Genomic DNA, 14,788 nt, shown 5'->3' with positions numbered 1-14,788 from the left:
TTCTTTGTTCTCTCCCATGTCTCTTGCACATGTAATTTCTCTATATCTTTCTTTCTTTCTTTCTCTCTCCCCACCTTGTTCAATGGCTCCTTTTCAATCCTCATCATTTCTTGTTCCATCAGACTCCATGACAGTTTTATGGTTAGTAAACAGTCACCCTGCTTCTGTCATTTGCCTTGAAACAGACACGAACAATCATCCACAATCGGCATCTTGTTAATAGAGGGCTAAATTCATTCTCTTTATTGACTCTGCGATACACTTTGATATGACTAGGTAAGCAACAAATTTGGTAATAAGTGAGACAAAAGACAATAAATATGTTATGCCTATTTGCTTGTATCATCGAATGATTAAGTCAAAAAGGCTTCCATTTGTGTGTATTGTCACGGAAAACGGAATGTGATGATGAATGGTACGCAGTTTTCGTAGGCTTTTTCCTCTTCGGTGATATATTACCATGAAGTATTCGGATAATTAAAAACAGATCCACCTCACATATCTCCTCAATGCTTTGAATACAAAATACTTATCACATAATCACGTCAAAGCCACATTCTATCAAACCAACAAAATACCCAAAATACAAGATGCGTGTCATTGAACATGAGTAAAAGATAGAAAACTCTGATTGCAATCCAAACTCACTACGCAAAGAAATGTCTCTGTCCCATGAAAGAGGTGTATTTCATTGTTTTTCGCAATGCTTTTTAAAAACATTTTGATTACTAAAACGCCCGGCTGAAAGCCGCGAGGATTACGACGTAGTAGACGACGACAAAGATAATCCACGCGAGGTTGAGAATGATGCCCGTGATAAGACCGATCGTTGCCCACTTCTTCGCCGAGCGAGAAGACTCTTGAGCGCCCACTACGTCGCCGGTTGCAAACCGTGAATTGACCTGTAGATAAAAGAGATGCACAGAGCCCTGCATAATATAGAGTACGTACTAAAATAACAAAGTACTGCAACCTCTTAGAGAGGATGCATATAATATCTGGATTTTACAGAGCAATCATGTGCATTCTTGTCATCGCAATTGTTTTTGTTTTTGATGTTGTCTGTTCTTTCAATTTTTGGGAAACTGAAATCAATGAACATTTTCATTAAGAGGTGCATATCATGCATCTGTTGCTCTCTGAATTTCTTGGGCTAATATCACACTTCGATGTATGTAGAAAAAGTATACCCGGTACTGTATTTCAAAGATAATATGTCTTGCGTACTGGTATTTGTTGCTGAAAATGAAATAAATGAAATGAACTCAAATAAGATCAATTCGTATCTTGAACAAGTTTGATTAAAAATTACGGTGTTTGCTCAATGTCTATAAATGTACAATTAAGAGGGAGAAATGTTTGTGGTATTAACGCCACGTGTACAAAGTCCTTGTAGGGAATGTTGCTTGGCAGAGGAAGAGCCTATATAGAAAGAGGAGAGTAGTGGAGGGAAGTGCGCAGGGATAGTGTAAGGAAGGACGATGATGACAAGTGGAGAGACTGTAAGTTCGAGTTGCACTATAGTGGAGACTATTAGTTTCTCTTTTTCTATCTTATCTAGCTCTCTGCAGTCACTTTCATTCCACTCCTTTCTTTCTCTTTAATATACTGTAGTCTGTTTCTACTCCATGTATCTTTTTCTTTCTTTTATTTATGCTTCTTTACACCCCGAACCATTCTTTTCAGGACACACCAATATTTTAGAGTTTCTTTACAGGTTATTCGTCAGTGCCTTCCCCCCTCATGTCTACACTCTTCCTTTCCCTTTCTTCCACAGGAACCTTTTTCATAACGTAAACTCTAATAGTTTTTTTTTCTCTCTCCTATAGATTCATTCCTAACATCAACTCACCCCCATCACTGTTTTAGCTTTCATTCCTCTTTTTTTTTCCCTCTCTCTCTTTCCTTTTTCTTTGTGCTAATCTATAGTCTCGTCTCTCAGTGGCGGATCCAGGGGGGGGGGGGGGGCCAACGGCGTAGCCAGGATTTCATCTTAGGGGGGGGGGGCGGTTAGTCTGCGAGGGAGCGAAGCGACCGATCCCGAGCGAGCGGAGCGAGCGAGGGGGGGAGGGTGTGGGAGGGAGGTCCCCCCTCCCACGGTAAGAACTTTTTGCATTTTGATGTTGTAAATGGTGCAATTTGATGCATGTTTTTGCGCGTTTTATCGACGTGAAACACTCCCACTTGTTTATGGTAGCAGTTTATTTTGATGTAGATTATTATTGAACAATTTGCCTATAAAATGGTATAATTTAGATACACTTCTTGTATTAATTCTTTTCACTAAATATCATGAACGCGACTGAACCCGAGCGAGCGGAGCGAGCGAGGGGGTAGGGGAGGGTGTGGGAGGGGGGGGTGTCCCCCCTCCCACGGTAAGAACTTTTTGCATTTTGACGTTGCAAATGGTGCAATTTGATGCATGTTTTTGCGTGTTTTATCGACGTGAAACAGTCCCACTTGTTTAAGGTATATAGCAGTATATTTTAGTGTAGATTATTATGGAAGAATTTGCCTATAAAATGGTGTAATTTAAACACACTTCTTGTATTAATTCTTTTCACTGAATATCATGAACGCGACTGAACCTGGGCGAGCGGAGCGAGAGGGGGGAGGGGAGGGTGTGGGAGGGGGGTGTCCCCCATCCCACGGTAAGAACTTTTTGCATTTTGATATTGCAAATGGTGCATTTTGATGCATGTTTTTGCGCGTTTTATCGACGTGAAACAGTCCCACTTGTTCAAGGTAGCAGTACATTTTAGTGTAGATTATTATGGAACAATTTGCCTTTAAAATGGTGTAATCTAAATGCACTTCTTGTATTAATTCTTTTCACTGAATATCATGAACGCGACTGAACCCGAGCAAGTGGAGCGAGCGAGGGGGGAGGGGAGGGTGTGGGGGGTGTCCCCCCTCCCACGGTAAGAACTTTTTGCATTTTGACGTTGCAAATGGTGCAATTTGATGCATGTTTTTGCGTGTTTTATCGACGTGAAACAGTCCCACTTGTTTAAGGTATATAGCAGTATATTTTAGTGTAGATTATTATGGAAGAATTTGCCTATAAAATGGTGTAATTTAAACACACTTCTTGTATTAATTCTTTTCACTGAATATCATGAACGCGACTGAACCTGGGCGAGCGGAGCGAGAGGGGGGAGGGGAGGGTGTGGGAGGGGGGTGTCCCCCCTCCCACGGTGAGAACTTTTTGCATTTTGACGTTGCAAATGGTGCAATTTGATGCATGTTTTTGCGTGTTTTAACGAGTTGAAACAGTCCCACTTGTTTATGGTTGCAGTATATTTTAGTGTAGATTATCATTGAACAATTTGCCTATAAAATGGTATAATTTAAATACACTAGTCTTCTTGTATTAATTCTTACACTGAATATCATGAACGCTGTCTGTTCAGCAATCAAGCAGAAAAAGCATGCACACGAGGGTGTAGATAGGGGCATATCCCCTGCTACACGAAGGTGATTTTGCGTTTTCAGACCTGAAATTCAGCGATCTGGTGCAAAGTTTTGGTGCAATACTTTTTCATCGAAGTGTTAAAATCACGGAATTTAGCTCTTATTCCGAATGTGCACCATCTGTGTGTATGTATAAAGTCTAGTGAGGTAGAGCTTAGGGGAAGGGGGATTCCCCCTCCCGCACGCGGAGCTTTTGCGTTTTTAGAATTGAAATAAAGCGATCTGGGTATAGCCACAGTCTACTTCTATGCATGGCGGGGGGGGGGGGGGGGGGGGGCGAGCAGGGAGAAGGCGTTGGCGAGTGTTATCTCCACCCTTCCCTTCCGATGGAGCTTTTGCCTTTTTAAGGTTGAAATTGAGATATCTATCGTATACGCATATTTGAAGGAATCAACATTTGGGAAATCACCAAAAAAAAAAAAAAAAAAAAGAATGGGGGGGGGGGCTGAGGGAGGAAAGTGTCGATTAAAAGGGGAAATTCCCCTTATACATGAGGGAACCTTGAGTTTTCGGAATATAAGTGATAAGTCTTGTGCACTCAGAATTATTCATAATATTTTGTAAATCTAAAAAGTGTACTTAGCTAGGGAAAGAGGTACAGAGGGGGGGGGGGGGGGTTTGGGAGGGGGACACCCCTCCCAAGCACGAGAGATTTTGCATATTTTGAATTGAAATTCAACGATCTGGTGCACACTTTGAGTGAAATATTTAAAAAATATATATCTTGGGGGGGGGGGCACAACCGGTGCACGCCCCCTTTATTTTTCGTTGAAAACAAAAGAAAAAAAATGAAATGAAAGCCGGAAGTGGCACCAGAAATATTAGTTGCACCCCTCCCCCTTTACAGAATTCCTGGATCCGCCCCTGTCTCTCCTCGACTTTTATGATACCTCTTTCCTTCCCGATATACCCCACTTTTGCTGTTTTGATTCCGCGTTCCATATACTTGTACCAGGTCCAGATCGTTTACCGACTTCCGTTTCTCTCCCCTTTTATGGTGTCACGAATCTTCACTTCTCTCTCCCATCTCCATGATTTTTCAACCGTCAACTCCTCCCTCTAACCCCCCCCCCTTCCCGTCTATTTCAACTCTCATCCCAACGCTGTCCGAACTTTTTACCTAATGTTCACCATGTTCTCAATTACGACTCTCTCTGACCCCTTTATCCCGTCTCCACTAGTGCAACTTCGACTATATAGCTCAGTGCTAAACGTATTTGTTTCTTTTCACGCTCTCTATATGTCGTTTCCCTCCTAACTCTGCTCTTTCGAAGTTGTTGTTGTTTTATAGAAAGAAAGAAGAGAGAGAAAAAGCTTTTTTTCTGCCAAGCAACGATCCCCACAAGGACTACGCAGACATGGTGTTACCAATCGCAAACTTTGCCCCTCATTTACGCAAACCTTCATGCAACATATTCTAATATCATTTGTTGGGCAAGGAGCATTGTAATGTAAAGTGAAATGATCATACTGTGGGTAATCAGTATTAGTTAGTATGCGTGCATAATCAGTAAATTCTTCTTTCATCATGTTTCATTATGATTTAGGCGAGCCTATGTTTATCTCTCTGTCACCGAGGATATCCGTACACATAAACAACGTTCTGAATTTCAATCAAAGCAGTTGTTCTTTGCTCTTTGGCACAATGATTAAGCATAATTATGATATAGAGTAGACACATTCAATGTATCAGTGGCGGATCCAGAGGGGATCGCACCGGGCGCGCGCCCCCTCTTTATTTTTTATTTTTGCGTTAAAACAAACCCCCCCCCAAAAAAAAAAAAAAAAAAAGGCAGAAAAAGAAAAAATGGGGGGGGGGGGGGGTGCGCCCCCCTTTAATTTTGTAAAGGCGCCTCCCCTTTACGGAATTTCTGGATCCGCCCCTGAATGTATACACATCTATGCAAACATAAATGCATTCATACATACATAAGTTGCCGTACCTAAAGAGACAAACATTGATTATAAAATCAACACTGTTATTATCATTTTTTATTTATTTTTTTCCAAGGAATGAACAAAAAATGATAACAAAATACTACTTATCAGTTGTAAAGAAACGCATAATCATATAAGATGCACATACGGTAACAAAATCATACAACTGTACAAACATTTCATTATTCACGTGATTTAAATAGTATTATCAACATAATCATCAAGTAGCCTATTCACAACCTGTAGAGTATGGGAAAAGTGAAATATCCTGCCTTTTTAAAAACAAGGGATGAGCATATTTGCATTGTTTTGTATATTGTCTCCAAACCGGAAAATTATGCATTCTTTGAAAAACGTATGTTGAAACGATGCAATGAAAATAAGAAGATACGGGCAAGAGAAAGATACACACACACACACAAAAAAAAAATGGACGGAAAAACAAGGAGGAAGGGAAGATAGAGAGAAACAAAGAGAGAGTGAGGGGTACAAAAGAAAACAGGAAAACAGCACTGCACCCTGAATCAATCAAATATGTGCTCGACGAAGGTGTGGTGTTTGAGATAAACATAGCCTATAATTATACTAGGTTTTACATGATTACGGTACCGGCTTTGGGAGGTATAGGGTCTACCCATACGTTGAACACAATCGTGGAAAGAAACAGTTTTTTGTTTTGTTTTTGTTTGTTTGTTTGTTTGCAGGTTTTTTGTTTGTTTGTTTGTTTGTTTTTTGTTTGGGGGGGGGGGAATCTTGTCCATTATAGGCACATCACCGAATTCAAACTCAGAACCTGTCTGGAAGTAGAATACCCCTATAACAGAGTATTAGTAATCTATTGCCCCCTGCACAACAGCGCCACTTTACGATGCTGCACTTACTTCCGTAGCCTTCACGATAGCCACGATGCCGAATGGTAGACAGCAGAAGATAGTGACGAGGATGGCCTGCACCATATAGTTACTGGGGGTCACCTGGGCATCCCGCACGATGACCGTTGTATGGGTCGGAGGGGGAGGTACCGCGGGCTGAGCAGCCATTGGCTGCTAACAATTAAAGTGGGTGAAACGGGAAAAATAAAATAAAAATACAGGTATACAAAGTTAAATAATGTCTCCACATCACGACAAAGGTAGGGAATTCATAATATTTTTTTTTTTTCAGAAAATACTAGTTTGCTCGCATTCCATAATTTTGTTCATATAATATCATCGTTATCAATTGTCATGATTAATATTCTGGTAATATGTTGCGCATGCACCAGTACCGGACTATATATCGATCAATTATGCTAAACTTCATTGCTTCCGCCCACCCATCAAAACGTATCGGATCGCAGTCTGATAAATCCGAACTGGTTGGTCGACTATCAGGTGAGTGTCAGACATGTGGCGCGTGATCCTTTAATCGGACGATCTTGACTTATCGGATCACCACCCGACATGTCTGACAATGGCCTGACAATGTAAGTCATATAAGTAATTTTGTTTTAAAGGGCATTATATCTGTAATTGCGGATCCACTTGTACATACTTTTAATAAGTCTACATTACGCGCGCGCGCGCGCACGCACACACACATACACACCCTGATTTTTTGTGAGGACAAGAAAATGGGGAAAGGGTCAACCAAGTCAATCTTGAGCTTTGTATACTATTATCTAAGAGAGCTATTCTTCTACATTATTCCTAACTTTGGGATCATAAAATAAATGGGAAAGTGTGCTTCAGCAGTTTTTCTCCATTTTTTTTTCAATGAACTGTCCTTTTCAGTTGGATGAAAGCCAAACTGACTCATATGCATTTGAATCATTCTTTTTTTTAAGGAAATAAATACACTATTGAAACTGAAATTGAAAAAAAAAGAACATCAAAATTATGTTACACCAATAAAGCAACATATGAATGTGTAATATATAGCAATGTAACACATCCTGCTGTAAGAGCAAAGAAGAATGCTTGGATAAAATTCACGAGGCGACCATGCGAGAAATTAAATAGAGAGTGTGAAAATCAAAACAAAAAACAAAACAAAACCAAAAACCGAAAACATAATGCATGACTCAGAGTCGTTTTTAAAATACATTCGGTCCAAATCTAAGTCATTACACTAAGTAAGTTATACTAAGTATACTGCAAGCATAACCATTTACCATTCAGTGACTCTGCTGTTTCATGGACAGATGAAGTTTTATCTGTTGAAAAAGTGCAAACCTTGCCTATTGACGCTAAAGCCTTCTTCTACAGTTTGGTCAAGTTTCGTGAAAATTGCATGAGTTTTAAATGTACAGCGTGAGATTAATGAACTCACCCTGTTAGGGCATCCCTGCATAGGTTCCTGACCAGATTTTGGGGACTTACGATGATATATGTAGCATGGGGGCGCTGTTAGCACAAAAAAAGGAGCACGTGAACCTCCACTTTTTATTATTTTTCTGGAATTAATAAGCCTTCTTTTACAATTTGGTCATGTTTCGTGAAAATGACATGGGTCTTGAATGTACAGCATAACTTTTATGAACCTTGTCCTTTAGTTCACCCCTAACAGAAAACGTCCCTGTTTGTTTGTTCATTTCCATCTGAGAAGATGGCTGGATAGCCCATATTCAGCTACGTTATTAAGCTGGCCTTCCATGAGGTCCAGTTGGATGTGAGATGGGACCACTTCACCGGGTTAAACACCCTGCTCTTTGCGATGAATCTGGATGAATGAATGAAGCGGGATCTTTTACGTGCGTGAGTTGTTACTCTCTCATACACGGGACCTCCATTTTATGTCCTATCCGAGGGACAGTGTTTTGCCTCTTGCTAGAGGGGACGGTATGCTTACACACAACATTGCTCAGTCCAGACTCGGATTCGAACCCGGGCCGCGTGATCGTGAGGCAGACGCGCTACCGACTGAGCCAACTCACCGCCCTGACAAGGATTTGAGAGATTTCGGTGTTTTCTGCCGTGTGAGGGCGCTGCTTGCTCAAGAATGAGAATGTAAACCCTAACTTTAAAACCTTTTCCTCGTTTTGGGTACCTTTCTCTGCAATTCTTGCAAATTTTGAGAGAATAACGTGGATTTTGAAAGAAGTATGGGGATTTAAGTTTGTCATTGCAGATTTTGTTGCCAATCATGGTCTTGATCCTGTAACGCTATCAGTTTGGTACTGGACTTCAGATTGTCACATTCTTCAAAGTCCCGTAGAAGAAAAACAAGCACAAGAACCTATGGTTTTATTTACATATTTGGGCGTCGGATGGATCAAAGTTAAGGTATGGAAAGTTTGAAGAAAATGACATGGACTTCACTTTCACTGAGGAACGTCCTTAAACTATTTCAGCCAAGAAAGCAATACATTATTGGATTTTTTAATAGCTGTTGTGCTGATGCTGTCCAGGTGGCATCAGTTCACGCCTTCAAAGTCTTAAAGGGGCCCTGGAATCCAAATGCATGTTGATTTGTGTTGATTTCAGATACCCTCAACATCACTTTGCGTTGAAACGAATATCTAGAAACATTCCATATATTTTTAACAATTTTTTCTTCTATTTTTCTTCAGATTACTTGGGAACGCCCACAAACAATCCTTCCAAACCAATATTCTTGAGATGACCTCATCTGTCAATCATTGCTAAAGTACTGAAATGTTTAACAAAAGACCTTGGAATGCACCTTCCTTTCGACTCAGCATAACTTGCATGTTTCTGTGATATTAATGTGACTAACAAAAGATATAGCGAGGGAACATGCCGAGTATACTAGGACCCCACGAAAGACCACTGTCGCCCAGCCATCTTCTCAGGTGAAGAATCCCGGAAACAAACAAACAGAACCTAGAACATGAAAAGAACCCGCTCTTTGTAGATTAGCTGTGCAACCGCTGGCTACTTCTGTCTGCATTTCTCATGTTGTCATCGGCTACTCTTTGTGAATTGTATTATCTGAATTCTAATTTGAATAATCAATAGATAATTTACTAATGATACTTGCACCTGATTGATTCCTTCGTTGACCATGATTTGTAATGAAATTAGATTCTAGATATCCCTCAGTCGTCAAGTTCCTTGCAGCTCCGGAAGGGAAAAGCGACTGCACCTGGACTGGGTATGGAAAAACAAACAAACAAACAAACAAACAAACAAACAAACAAACAAACAAACAAAACAAACAAACAAACAAACATTGCATCAGAAACGGTCCAGCTAGTAGCTAGGGGGAACATGTAATGTCATGTAGATCTAACGTTAGACGTCTATACCATACGGTCTAGATGTAGATCTAGGTACCTGTATCTGGTACGCCTTATACATGTAGGAAAAAGGCAGCCTACAGGAATAACGTTAGTCTAATCAAATAAAGTTTTCACATCAACACAGAGATTCGTAATGTAGAGTAGCACCTAGGCTATAGTGTCTAACGTTAGATACTCTCCAAGGGTAGACACTAGATAGAGTGTGGAAGGTAGTTAAGAGTTTTAGAACAGTAGGACCTACTAACAGTTACGAGTTAGAGGCCAATCTAACTTTTGTTAGATTTCTACTAGGCCCTACTAACACTAAACAGTAACAGTTAGGGACCTAACAGGTTTTAGTACTTTTACTAAAGCAGTACCGTAGTAAAAATCCCCCCCCCCTTCCCGGTGATTTTATTTCTAGGCCCTGCCTAGCAGAGATCCTGCCGATCTTTGGCCCCAACATTAACATTATAACAATTGAAAAAAAATAGAGCCAGTGAAAGAAATTACGAACTTTCTTCTGATATTCATTGAAGAGTCTAACTTGGAACAGTCTGAAACCTGCTTCGTCATGTTGCAATCTGCTGACTCTGGTAGAACCCATGGCCGGCGCAGCCGTGGGGGCCGTGGGGGCTGGCCCCCACACTTTTTGTGCACCATACAAAGGAATACTAGTACATAAGGTGTCATCACTTTGGGCCCCCACACTTTTTTCAACCCGGAGGCGGAAGTACGTAAGTGGCACTAAAATAGAAATAGATAGATATATTTTTTTTTGTTTATAACACCCGGAAATGGGAGGGGAGAGAATGAGCTGAGGCCCTTTTGTTGTTGTTGTTGTTGTTGCTTGTTAGCTGAGGAAACCCGGAAGTGGGCCCCACACTTTTGAAAATGCTGCGCCGGCCCTGGAACCTAACGTTAGTGTCGCACTTTGGCTTTGCTATGTGAGACGGAGTGCCGTACAAAATGTCAATTTGTCAGGCAGTTTATGTATGTGGATAATGTAGATATGGTCTAACAGTAAACATGTCGTTAGAAAAGTGATCATAAATTCATAGATGGGTGTTCTAAATATTGCTATTCAATTTACTACTGCTATCCTCGGACGTGATACTGATACTTTTATAGGCCTACTCTACCCTGGCCTAGGCTAGGGCCTACCTGCAGCATTTGAAGTGTGCATCTAACGTTAGACCGTAGACGTAATGCTAACAAAGTTAAAATAGGACTAGTAACGTTAGAGAGGTCTAACCCGTTTATGTATTAGATCTAGCATTGTTAGTTGCGTTAGTCTAATCCAGGGGTGTTTCATAAAGCTGCTCGTAAAGTTACGAACAACTTACGAGCGACTGGTAATCAGTTTTGATGTGCTAATACTGCTATATTAATGGGTCCTACTTAGAATTTCCATAGATACTATTACTAACTGTTAGGCCTAATTTAGCACAAGAACTGATCACCAGTCGCTCGTAAGTTGTTCGAAAGTTTACGGACAGCTTTATGAAACACCCCCCTGATTGCATAAACCGTCCTCCCCGTGGATACATCAAATTGAACTCTTCACTCATCTCGGGCTCAGGATTAAATTCTTTGATGGCTCTAACGTTATATAACATGTTACAAGTCTTCGACTTACTGGGCGTCATCATACATAGGTAATTCGGTGTTTACAAAATACTATCGACTAACCTTGTTATAGATCTACACCTTGCTACTTACCAAGTATGGAAGCGGTTTCCCCCACGTAGGCGCCTACCAAATATCATTCACGTGCAAATAGATGTTTATACGCTGAATTCAAAGCAACTTGTAGTTGTATGCTCTTCAATTTTCAACAGAAAATACTCGCTATCATCATCAAACAAAGAACACACTAGCAACATCGCGTGCTCTCTCTCGTATGCGTCTCGTCTTGTTTACGCGGAGCGAGTTTAATTGCGCGCATCACCTTGGAAAAGGTGACGACATGAATGGCTTCCCACGTGCACCACTGTCATTATTCTGCGCTTGTCTCATGACGTAACAAAGCAATGGCCTGAAAAAAAAAAAGTTGTAGTAGGCCTACATACTAGTAACTCTAATATAGAGTCCGAAACACGGCCCACTTTTTGTTTTCTTTACATAATACGCAACATAAATTACACCGCCGACTCTACCATTTTGTCTACGTTTTCAAAAATGTGTGTGTACATAATAAAATACATCTTCTACTTTATACCAACAAACACATAACGTTTTCAGAACGTTTCCTAAACGTTCTTTTTTTTTAAGGTTCCGTATATCACTCTCTCTCTCTGTTCTGCCATGGACGTCACTGCCCGTTGGCGATCACTGATGCAGTATGTTTCCGCCATCTCCCTAGATATCGTCGCACGAATGCAGCAATGTAGATCCTCTCTCGCCGACTAATCCAGCCATTGCAGAAAGGAAAGTGAGTCGCTGTCGTCCACGTGATCTCTTCCCATTCACAAATCCAGACAGGACTAGATGTTCAGTTTGCCTCTTCCTCACGACATGGCCCAAAAACTGCATCTGGCGTTTCTTGATGGTCGAGAGCAGCTCACATTCAGCCGACACCATTTCTAGTACTTCTGTGTTTGATTTTCTTTCCGTCCATGATATTTTCAACATTCGCCTGTAGCACCACATCTCGAAACTTTCTATTCTGTGTCTCATCGACTTATTAACTGTCCATGTCTCGGCGCCGTATGTCATAGCTGACCATAATGTATGTCTTCAAGAACCGTTTCCTTGTGGCGATGGACAAGTGCGGTTCGTCATCACCTTGCGCATGTTCTGAAACGCTGTCTTTCCAATGCCAATTCTACGCTTGATTTCTTGTTCTGAGCGGCTGTCTGAAGTCAGCAGGCTACCGAGGTAATTGAAAGATGACACCTGCTTCAGCTCTTGTCCATTTATCATTATCGAACATCGAGGTGGCTGCGCAGTTTTGCTGAAGACCATGGTATATCACGTCCTCGTATAAATGGACGTACAACGTCAAAGTTGGGCATTTACCGCAGCTAGACCACAGGTTCTTTGGAAAACGTTTTAAAAACGTCAATGGACTTTACAAAACGTTTTGATTTTGTCTGCTACGTCTCCGTCGTTTATGAACGTCCACAAAACATTTTTATCAGGTCTCCTAAGTCGACTTCGTCTTTCATGAACTTTTTAAAAAGTTTTAATTTGGAGACGATCCGCTACGTGTTCGTCATTGGTTTCTTTACCATGAATAGTCATGCTTTATGAATACTCAAATAAGAAAATATAAGATTTCAAAACTAGTGGAAATAGATAGAAGATTTATGCCGGGTTCAAAATTTCTGTGTTAAAAATTATACCTACGTTATCCAATTTCAAATTGTCTATACATGAAGAGATATTTTCATATGGTAATAGGCCTAACTAAGGTGTGTATGATTTAATTTGAGTTGCCATGTTTTCATGCGTTCAACATTGGCTGGTAAAGAATGTGAATACATCAAATGGGAATAGGATGTATTATAGGTATAGATTAATTTCATTGTTTTTTTAAACGTTAAAAAAACGTTTTTATAACATCTATTTGAAACTTTTTGAATACGTCGAAAGCCTTCCACAAAAAGACGTTGTGAAAGCGTTTTGACAAAACGTTAAAAATAACAAAATTGGAACGTTTCAAGAACGTTCAGAAAACGTCGAAATATTAGCTGGGATGGTATTTCCTCGGATGGTATACTATACAACAGGCGCGCCAGAAGTAGTTTTGGATTGGGGGGCAAATATTGGAGGGGGCTCACGATAGACATTATGTTACACAATATACACATACACACACACACACACACACACACACACACTCACACACGCACACGCACACACACACGTACACACACACACACACACACACACACACACATATATATATATATATATATATATATATATATATACAGTGGCGTACCGCGGGTCGAGACATGGGGGGGGGGACGCCTTGTGAAAAAGTAATTTTGAGGATGTGTATGCTTGTGCGTGCGTGCGCTGTCAGTCTGCAAACTTAACCCGTTCCTTCCGCAATTCTCTGAGTGCCTTTAATGCCCCCAAACGAGATTCTTTTCGCCCGTCGACAGAGAGGCACACAGGTTGGTAATCCAGCTGTGTGAAGGCAGTCAAGCGGTTCATTGTGTCCCCCTTTCTACGGTCAACTGTAATGTGCCCATGAACAATGGAAATATCGATCGGGTGCGAGGTATGAATAGAGAGTGCGCTGATGAGCTCTCAGAATCTTTTGTTCTACACAAAACCAGGTACCTGAATGAGGTGACTGGGGTCAGTGAACCCGCATTTCTAACTGATCTCGGCCTTGATCATTACGTACATGTTCGTACGAGTTTACAGCAGAACAAGCAAAAAACTAAATCAGGAAAAGGTACATAATACTGTAAAACCCCCTTTTTTAAACAGAAGGAGAACAAATCCTGATAGAATAAACTCTGATCTTTTTATCAAACCCACTTTTCTGAGCATTTTTACAAAAAGAAACATGAATTTAGGCCACTGAAGGAGGCACCCTTGTCTTCATTTTGGGAACCTGGCAGGTTCCCGTATATCAGTTGCTCACACGGGAACCTGGTAAACCAGGTTCCCGTAAGGAACGGGTTAATAATGGGACTACAATACGGAATGTGATACTTTCAACAGCGCAGTCATTGAGCAACATTGTAAGTTTTCCTTACATGGATTGTGGATTGACGGTGTGAAACGACAAATTATACTGTCAGCAACATCAGGAGAATTGCATAACAATAAAATGCGAGCGAGCGGAGCGAGCGAGCTTGAAAATGTTGACATTTTACAGTCCCCAAATTACAGTCCCCAATTACAAATTACAGTCCCCAAATTGTAGCTATATCTTTCGCTTTGGAAATTAAGGGGGCGCACCGGGCGCAACTGCTGGCAATCATAAACTGGCAGCAACATTAGGAGAATGGCATAACGATTCAATGCGAGCGAGCGAAGCGAGCGAGCTCGAAATTTTTGACATTCTACAGTCCAAAAAATGCCGTTTGTGGCTTTGTTTTTCGCTTTGGAAATTAAGGGGGATGCGCACCGGGCTCAACTGCTGGCAATTACTGGCAGCAACGTTAGGAGAATGGCATAACGATTGGA

The 14,788-nt window shown here is 40.9% G+C and overlaps 1 protein-coding gene across 1 annotated transcript; it reads right to left on the bottom strand.

Annotated features, from left to right (window-relative positions):
* Positions 1-728: 728 nt before the first annotated feature.
* Positions 729-12,559, bottom strand: LOC139734178 (proline-rich transmembrane protein 1-like). Its single transcript, XM_071644984.1, has 3 exons — positions 12,422-12,559; positions 6,294-6,458; positions 729-902 (listed from the first exon to the last, which is right to left on the bottom strand). The coding sequence occupies exons 1-3, from the start codon at positions 12,557-12,559 to the stop codon at positions 729-731; spliced, it is 477 nt and encodes a 158-aa protein (XP_071501085.1).
* Positions 12,560-14,788: the final 2,229 nt, after the last annotated feature.

Source organism: Diadema antillarum, unplaced genomic scaffold, assembly GCF_040938485.1.
Source record: "Diadema antillarum isolate AM-2024a unplaced genomic scaffold, OU_Dant_1.0 scf00000025, whole genome shotgun sequence".
Taxonomy (NCBI): Eukaryota; Metazoa; Echinodermata; class Echinoidea; order Diadematoida; family Diadematidae; genus Diadema; species Diadema antillarum.
The sequence above is the reverse complement of the archived record's forward strand: the minus strand, read 5'-3'. Positions and strand labels throughout refer to the sequence as shown.

Bases quoted from the DNA above. Each gene is read 5' to 3' on its own strand.
- LOC139734178 (XM_071644984.1), bottom strand. From the start codon at position 12,559: ATGATAAATGGACAAGAGCTGAAGCAGGTGTCATCTTTCAATTACCTC. The intron at 6,459-12,421 runs GTGATGACGAAC...TTTAATTGTTAG, and splicing joins CGTTTCAGAACATGCGCAAG to CAGCCAATGGCTGCTCAGCC. The intron at 903-6,293 runs GTAAGTGCAGCA...TTTTATCTACAG, and splicing joins CTATCGTGAAGGCTACGGAA to GTCAATTCACGGTTTGCAAC.